We start from the raw sequence: 8,446 nt of genomic DNA, 5'->3' as shown, positions 1-8,446 counted from the left end.
AACACCTGGCAGTACTGCGGACCAGCTGGACGGAACTGATCAGTACTTTGATGACGTCAGATAACACCTGGCAGTACTGCGGACCAGCTGGACGGAACTGATCAGTACTTTGATGACGTCAGATAACACCTGGCAGTACCGCGGACCTGCTGGACGGAACTGATCAGTACTTTGATGACGTCAGATAACACCTGGCAGTACCGCGGACCTGCTGGACGGAACTGATCAGTTCTGCGTCAGGTCCACCGGTTGTGACGTCGGCCTGTAGGGGGCGATGGCCACCAGCCGGGACATCGTGGAGGATTTCCTCCGCTACAAGTTGCGCCACAGCGGTGCGTCAGCGGCGATATGCGCCACACCGCTCAGGTCAGGCGGTCAGCGCAGACGCAACGCAGCTGCGTCGATATCCTCCTCCTCCTCTGAGCGAGTGATGACGTCACGAGGAGTCACACCTGAACACTCCCAGCCAGGTGAGGGTTTACAGTGTTGTCATGGTAACGGCCGTTGTGTTCACACCTGTCTGTTTGACACAAGTGCTGCTACAACCATCAAGTACTACAAGTACTACAAGTACTACAAGTACTATAAGTACTACAAGTACTATAAGTAGTGCTACAACTAACATCACACGTACCAGTCAAGCCACCACTACTACTAGTAAAGCTAGTTAGCGACTACTACCACTAGTACCAGCCCTCTGTTAGTAGATAGTGATAGTACTACTACCAGTACCACAAGTACTCTACTACTACTAGTACCAATACTTTCAAAGCTACTACTGGTTTTCTTCCTGGTTTGATGTGACATCATCACAGTGAGAGACGAAAGAAGGCGGGGTCAGCTGACATCACTACATCAGTATTATGATGTCACAGCTGTCCTGGTATAATGACATCACTCATCCCCTTGTAGAGCCCTGCTCGGCCCCGCCCTGCCTGCAGGACGTCCTGCGGCGCGCCGGCGATGAGCTGGCGCGTTGTTACCATGGCGACCTTTCGGCGCAGGTGTCAGTGCTGTTGCTGTCCGACGGCGACGGGGCGGAGAGACGGCGAGGCCTGACGGCGGTCAGGGAGGAGCTGTTCAGGGACGGTGTGAACTGGGGGCGGATCGTGGCCATGATGGAGCTGGGCGGAGCCGTGTGCAGCCAGGTGGTCCATAGGGGCGGGGCCTGGCAGGTGGACGACATCACCGCGTGGTTGGAGGAGAGTCTGGACTCGCCGCTGCTCCGGGGATGGATAGAAGACAATGGAGGATGGGTAGGAGGATGATCCCTCTATCGGTCCCCCCTCCCCCCTCTCCTCATTTCCTTCCTTGTGTCTTTGCCTCCTCCCCCCTCTCCTCATTTCCTTCCTTGTGTCTTTGCCTCCTTCCCCCCTCTCCTCATTTCCTTCCTTGTGTCTTCGCCTCCTTCCCCCCTCCTCATTTCCTTCCTTGTGTCCTTGCCTCCTCCTCCCTCTCCTCATTTCCTTCCTTGTGTCCTTGCCTCCTCCCCCCTCTCCTCATTTCCTTCCTTGTGTCCTCGCCTCCTTCCCCCCTCCTCATTTCCTTCCTTGTGTCTTCGCCTCCTTCCCCCCTCCTCATTTCCTTCCTTGTGTCCTCGCCTCCTCCTCCCTCTCCTCATTTCCTTCCTTGTGTCCCCGCCTCCTCCCCCCTCTCCTCATTTCCTTCCTTGTGTCTTCGCCTCCTTCCCCCCTCCTCATTTCCTTCCTTGTGTCCTCGCCTCCTCCTCCCTCTCCTCATTTCCTTCCTTGTGTCCTTGCCTCCTCCCCCCTCTCCTCATTTCCTTCCTTGTGTCCTCGCCTCCTTCCCCCCTCCTCATTTCCTTCCTTGTGTCTTCGCCTCCTTCCCCCCTCCTCATTTCCTTCCTTGTGTCCTTGCCTCCTCCTCCCTCTCCTCATTTCCTTCATTGTGTCCTCGCCTCCTCCCCCCTCTCCTCATTTCCTTCCTTGTGTCTTCGCCTCCTTCCCCCCTCCTCATTTCCTTCCTTGTGTCCTCGCCTCCTCCTCCCTCTCCTCATTTCCTTCCTTGTGTCCTCGCCTCCTCCTCCCTCTCCTCATTTCCTTCCTTGTGTCCTCGCCTCCAAAAGTCCTTCTAGTGATCATAGGTCACTGGATTAGTTCGACCGGACAGCGAACGATTGATCAGCAATCAGAAAGTGATATTATCAATAACAACAACATGCAGGAATCAGTATGAAATAAAGTATGGTGTCATTTATTGATAACAGGTGATTTTTTCTGTCTAAGAAAATGTTTCAGCCAACAACCAAGCATGTGAGTGTGTGTGTGACAGTGTGTGTGTGAGTGAGAGTGTGTGTGTGTGAGAGTGTGAGTGTGTGAGTGTGTGTGTGTGAGTGTGTGAGAGTGTGTGTGTGTGAGTGTGTGAGTGTGTGTGTGTGAGTGTGTGTGTGTGGTTCAGATGAGTCACTGCAGGCAGAGAAAAGATTATTTTGGTTTTGATGCAAAATATATGCAAAGTGCAGAAAATCCCTAAAACTCTGCAGAGAAACAGTGTGTGTGTGTGTGTGTGTGTGTGTGTGTTAGTTACTGTGTGTGTGTGTGTGTGTGTGTGTGTGTGTGTGTGTGTGTGTTAGTTACTGTGTGTGTGTGTGTGTGTGTGTGTGTGTGTGTTAGTTACTGTGTGTGTGTGTGTGTGTGTGTGTGTGTGTTAGTTACTGTGTGTGTGTGTGTGTGTGTGTGTGTGTTAGTTACTGTGTGTGTGTGTGTGTGTGTGTGTGTGTGTTAGTTACTGTGTGTGTGTGTGTGTGTTAGTTACTGTGTGTGTGTGTGTGTGTGTGTGTGTGTGTGTGTGTGTGTGTTAGTTACTGTGTGTGTGTGTGTGTGTGTGTGTGTGTTAGTTACTGTGTGTGTGTGTGTGTGTGTGTGTGTTAGTTACTGTGTGTGTTACTGTGAGTGTGTATTACTGTGTGTGTTACCGTGTGTGTTACTGTGTGTGTGTATTACTGTGTGTGTGTGTGTTACTGTGAGTGTGTGTTACTGTGTGTGTTACTGTGTGTGTGTATTACTGTGTGTGTGTGTGTTACTGTGAGTGTGTGTTACTGTGTGTGTTACTGTGAGTGTGTGTTACTGTGTGTGTTACTGTGAGTGTGTGTTACTGTGTGTGTTACTGTGTGTGTGTGTATTACTATGTGTGTGTGTGTTACTGTGAGTGTGTGTTACTGTGAGTGTGTATTACTGTGTGTGTTACTGTGTGTGTGTGTTACTGTGAGTGTGTGTTACTGTGTGTGTGTGTTACTGTGAGTGTGTATTACTGTGTGTGTGTGTGTGTGTGTGTGTTACTGTGTGTGTGTGTTACTGTGAGTGTGTGTTACTGTGAGTGTGTGTTACTGTGTGTGTGTGTGTTACTGTGAGTGTGTGTTACTGTGTGTGTGTGTGTGTGTGTGTGTGTGTTACTGTGAGTGTGTGTTACTGTGTGTGTGTGTGTGTGTGTGTGTGTGTGTGTGTTACTGTGAGTGTGTGTTACTGTGTGTGTGTGTTACTGTGAGTGTGTGTTACTGTGTGTGTGTGTGTTACTGTGAGTGTGTGTTACTGTGTGTGTGTGTGTGTTACTGTGTGTGTGTGTTACTGTGAGTGTGTGTTACTGTGAGTGTGTGTTACTGTGTGTGTGTGTTACTGTGAGTGTGTGTTACTGTGTGTGTGTGTTACTGTGTGTGTGTTACTGTGTGTGTTACTGTGAGTGTGTGTTACTGTGTGTGTGTGTGTGTGTGTGTTACTGTGTGTGTTACTGTGAGTGTGTATTACTGTGTGTGTGTGTGTTACTGTGTGTGTTACTGTGAGTGTGTGTTACTGTGTGTGTTACTGTGTGTGTTACTGTGTGTGTGTGTTACTGTGTGTGTGTGTTACTGTGAGTGTGTGTTACTGTGTGTGTGTGTTACTGTGTGTGTTACTGTGAGTGTGTATTACTGTGTGTGTGTGTTACTGTGTGTGTTACTGTGAGTGTGTGTTACTGTGTGTGTTACTGTGTGTGTTACTGTGAGTGTGTGTTACTGTGAGTGTGTGTTACAGTGTGTGTGTGTTACTGTGTGTGTTACTGTGAGTGTGTGTTACTGTGTGTGTTACTGTGTGTGTGTATTACTGTGTGTGTGTGTGTTACTGTGTGTGTTACTGTGAGTGTGTGTTACTGTGTGTGTTACTGTGTGTGTTACTGTGAGTGTGTGTTACTGTGAGTGTGTGTTACTGTGTGTGTGTGTTACTGTGTGTGTGTGTTACTGTGAGTGTGTGTTACTGTGTGTGTTACTGTGTGTGTGTGTTACTGTGAGTGTGTGTTACTGTGTGTGTGTGTTACTGTGAGTGTGTGTTACTGTGTGTGTGTGTGTGTGTGTGTGTGTTACTGTGTGTGTTACTGTGTGTGTGTGTGTGTGTGTGTGTGTTACTGTGTGTGTTACTGTGAGTGTGTATTACTGTGTGTGTGTGTGTTACTGTGTGTGTTACTGTGAGTGTGTGTTACTGTGTGTGTTACTGTGTGTGTGTGTTACTGTGTGTGTTACTGTGAGTGTGTGTTACTGTGTGTGTGTGTTACTGTGAGTGTGTGTTACTGTGTGTGTTACTGTGTGTGTGTGTTACTGTGTGTGTTACTGTGAGTGTGTGTTACTGTGTGTGTGTGTGTGTTACTGTGTGTGTTACTGTGAGTGTGTATTACTGTGTGTGTGTGTGTTACTGTGTGTGTTACTGTGAGTGTGTGTTACTGTGTGTGTTACTGTGTGTGTGTGTTACTGTGTGTGTGTGTTACTGTGAGTGTGTGTTACTGTGTGTGTTACTGTGAGTGTGTGTTACTGTGAGTGTGTGTTACTGTGTGTGTTACTGTGAGTGTGTGTTACTGTGAGTGTTACTGTGAGTGTGTGTTACTGTGAGTGTGTGTTACTGTGAGTGTGTGTTACTGTGAGTGTGTGTTACTGTGAGTGTGTGTGTTACTGTGAGTGTGTGTTACTGTGAGTGTGTGTTACTGTGAGTGTGTTCTTCCTGTCAAACTATCAAAGCCTAAAAACTTGCCTCCATCTGTTTCCTGTCCGCTCGTCTCCATCTCATTTCCCAGGGTGCCTTTGTGCAGCTGTATGGTGCGTCCGGCCCCCCGGCCCGCTCCTGGTCCTGGTCTCTGAGGACGGTGGTTGGACTGGCCGCTCTGGGGGCGCTCGGCCTCACACTGGGAGCTCTTCACTTCCTCTGATGCCCACCAGACGGCGCTGCTGTGATCAAACTGACTGTCAGATTCACTGAGCTTCTTCACACACATTTTCACAATAAAAGTCCCACTGAGGAGTTGATGCTTCGCTTCGGACAGAAGCCCGACCCGACGGCACCGATCTGGACTGGAATATACGAGTTTGAACGTTTGGGTATGAAGGACCTTAGAGTTATTGATGGCCCTCTACGTGGATTAGGGGGTTTTAAGGGGTAAAGGATCGAACTGATCAATTTACCTTGAACTGTAATAGCTTTCATTTAAGGGGTTTTTAAATTGGTCAATTCTCAGCAGTGTTTACCCCTTTAACATCCTGTCGACCACACAGAGCATCATCAGAGCTGCCTTAAGTATGATGCTGTCGTCACTGAGGGGATGTTCAGGTCACTGTGTGCGGGGGGGACACGACCAACAGACTACAAGCCCACTATCAGCTCCAGACCACCTTACTGAGACTGAGATTTACTGAAACATCTTAAATTAGTTTTTAAATGTAAATCAGACTGGAGGGGGTCATCAGCATGATCAGATGAGGCGAGAGCACAGAGTTTTAAAGCTGCTGCTGCTGCTGAAGGGCCAGAGGGGGAATTAAAATCACTTCTGATCTGGAGTGTCCATTTTGGGACGTCCAGGAAACATCAGCAGAATCAGGCGTAAACAGGAGCGAGTCGTCAGCGTGCTGATGGAGATCCATGTTACATCTACACATGATTGGCCCCAGCAGGAGCATTTAAATGGTAAATAAGGGAGGAACATGACACAGAAGGACCCGCTGGACAGATGAGAGATGAAGCAAACATCAGCACCTCAGCACCTCCCTGATCGATCATCTGACCACCTGATCGATCAGTGACGTACAATCAAAGGTGGAAAAAGTTCATCTCAAATACTGTAGTTGTTTTCACCTTTTGGGGAACATTTGAACTCAATCATTTCATTTTCTGTTGTGTTTACTGACTGAACACTTTCTCTTCATGCTGTTGAGGGGAGATTTATTTTTATACACTGTCAGTTTTTTCAACATAAAATTTAAGGTGAGCTCAAAAGCAGCAGAAGATACCAATGTGATAAAAATTCTAAACTGTGCTTCTTTAAAATGATTCTGATGCTTTAAACCACAAGGAAAGATGGAAATGTTCAAATCCTTCGTGCAGGTGCTCGAAGAACTACGAACATGGATCCACATGATAACTTCAGTACTGAGCCCAGATCCCTGAAATCAGTTCAAACAAGTTATGAGAAAACCTTTCTAAAGCTTGAATGTTATTGTTACATCCGGCCCAGGGGAACCTGGGCGCAACACCAGAGAGATGACTCCCCTCTTTCATTGCTCTCAAGGATGACCCATAGCACAAGAGATGCAGTTCAAAACAGGGTGGTTTTATTAAGGAGTAGCTTCAGGGTGAGATCCGACCAAAACAATAAAGAAAACATCAGCAGGATTACCTAACCAATGAAAATAACACAAAAGAAAATACAGGCCTCTTACCTAAGTGCCTAACAGAAAACACAGGGGAAAGGAATCAAAAAGAGAAACGGCTTCTCACCCCTACAACCACCTTTTACAACAGAAGGGCACAGCAAACGCCTAATCAAGAGTTGATTCTGCAGGGTCCCATTGAGAGCTCAGAAGGAGAAAGGAGTGAGGACGTCTCCACAGGTGCCCCTCTTTAAGATGGACGCCATCAGGTCCTCAGCCAATCCGGAGGCACCACCTGCAATTCAGGTACTGGACAAACAGGACAGCACCACCCTCAGGCAGGGAGGAAAACAACAGGAAAACATCCCCCAAAACATTCTGAACTGGGTCATAACAGTTGTCACACAGTCGTTAAGCTGTTAAGAGACAATTGAAGGATTGTATTTACCCACAGTGGTGTCAGCAGGTTAACATTAACAAACATTAACAGAAGAGTGAAACTTGATGCTCTACGTCAAACAATCCACAAGATGTCTCGACGAGTTCAGCTGTTTAATGTGACACAGAAAGATCAGCGGTACAGAAACACCGTCCGTTTCCAAAGAGGTCAAAAACTGAAACTATTACATGCCAGCTAGTTAAACATGAATAAACTGCATGTAGGTTCCGACAATAGGTTCACAGAAACTGTACATACGACCAACTCATCCCTGAAGCCGAAACCAAAAATCACCTGATACTAGTTTATTTATTATCTATCATTTCAGTCTGCTGCTGCATTTTGGGAGATGGTCAATGAGCAGTTATGTTTAAGTTTAACTGTCACAGATGCATTAAAACCAAAGAGTCAGACCCCTGCTAATAAATCCATAACATCAGACAGAATAAATGTATCCAGTCTGGAAGTCCTGTGAAGTATGAAGCACTCTTTGTCCTCTTCTCAGTCTGCTGCAGTGACCCTTCCAGTTACATCTTCACTGCCTGATGCTCCAGCTGAACCCTGTCATCCATCAGTGGACGTCTGCCTCCATCTAGAGGCTGAAATGGAGAACAACAGTGTGACTCTGACCTGCTGACCTTCTTCTGATGTTTCTGTCAGCTCTCACGTTTGAACCCTGATCTCTTCCAGCTTGTGGTTCCTGTGTTCCTCTTCCTGAAGTTTTTCTGTGGAACACAGACGATCCTTTGTGGCCTGGAACCATCCGGGCTGGTGTGGACGCACATTTGATTTAACAGAAGACACAGCAGCAGCGTGTTCATGTTCATGGTGTCGCTGCCTCGTGGAGCGAATGTTCTGCTGCCTACAAACTCAAACAGGAATGAGGAAAATACTTCAGAGCAAACTGACTGACAGCTGCTGTTGGAGCACCATGTTATGATGTCATTCATACATTATTTTATTCATACAAAAAGAGGTCTGAAAAGGTTTCAGTTCTTCATCTTCTGGTTCCATTGGCCTTTTTCTGGCTTTATTTTGTCAACAAAGAAACTACGGGGAACCGTATCACATTTAAAAAGCTACCAGCTGAACAACATAACTCCTCAGAGCACTACAGAAGTGATCGCTTGTGTTGTGGTCTTTGGAGATGGATCACAAACTACTTAGCTGAGCTACTTAATGAGAACCTTAAGATCTGCTGTGGCTTTAGAAGGTTTTTGACCACACTTTTAATTAGACTGACTGTCTTGGTCACAAATAGCTTCTGTCTGTTTCATTTGAGCTCTGATTTAAAACGGCATCAGCATTCATCTGTTTTAGTTCATGTTTGAGGACTTGACCTCTTAATGGAATTGTTTTCCTGGTCAGCATCCAGCGACTGTAAGACA

General features: G+C 47.0%; 1 protein-coding gene across 1 annotated transcript; it reads left to right on the top strand.

Moving 5' to 3' along the window:
* Nucleotides 1-274: 274 nt before the first annotated feature.
* Nucleotides 275-5,184, top strand: LOC139221462 (apoptosis regulator Bcl-2-like). Its single transcript, XM_070853382.1, has 3 exons — nt 275-470; nt 913-1,256; nt 5,053-5,184. The coding sequence occupies exons 1-3, from the start codon at nt 275-277 to the stop codon at nt 5,182-5,184; spliced, it is 672 nt and encodes a 223-aa protein (XP_070709483.1).
* The last annotated feature ends 3,262 nt before the right edge of the window (nt 5,185-8,446 follow it).

Source organism: Pempheris klunzingeri, chromosome 21 (genome assembly GCF_042242105.1).
Source record: "Pempheris klunzingeri isolate RE-2024b chromosome 21, fPemKlu1.hap1, whole genome shotgun sequence".
Taxonomy (NCBI): domain Eukaryota; kingdom Metazoa; phylum Chordata; class Actinopteri; order Acropomatiformes; family Pempheridae; genus Pempheris; species Pempheris klunzingeri.
This window is presented reverse-complemented; position numbering and strand designations above follow the sequence as displayed.

Excerpts from the sequence above, each read along its gene's own strand:
- LOC139221462 (XM_070853382.1), top strand. The coding sequence starts at position 275 with ATGGCCACCAGCCGGGACATCGTGGAGGATTTCCTCCGCTACAAGTTG. Across the intron at positions 471-912 it reads ACCTGAACACTCCCAGCCAG|AGCCCTGCTCGGCCCCGCCC; the intron begins GTGAGGGTTTAC and ends ATCCCCTTGTAG. Across the intron at positions 1,257-5,052 it reads TAGAAGACAATGGAGGATGG|GGTGCCTTTGTGCAGCTGTA; the intron begins GTAGGAGGATGA and ends CTCATTTCCCAG.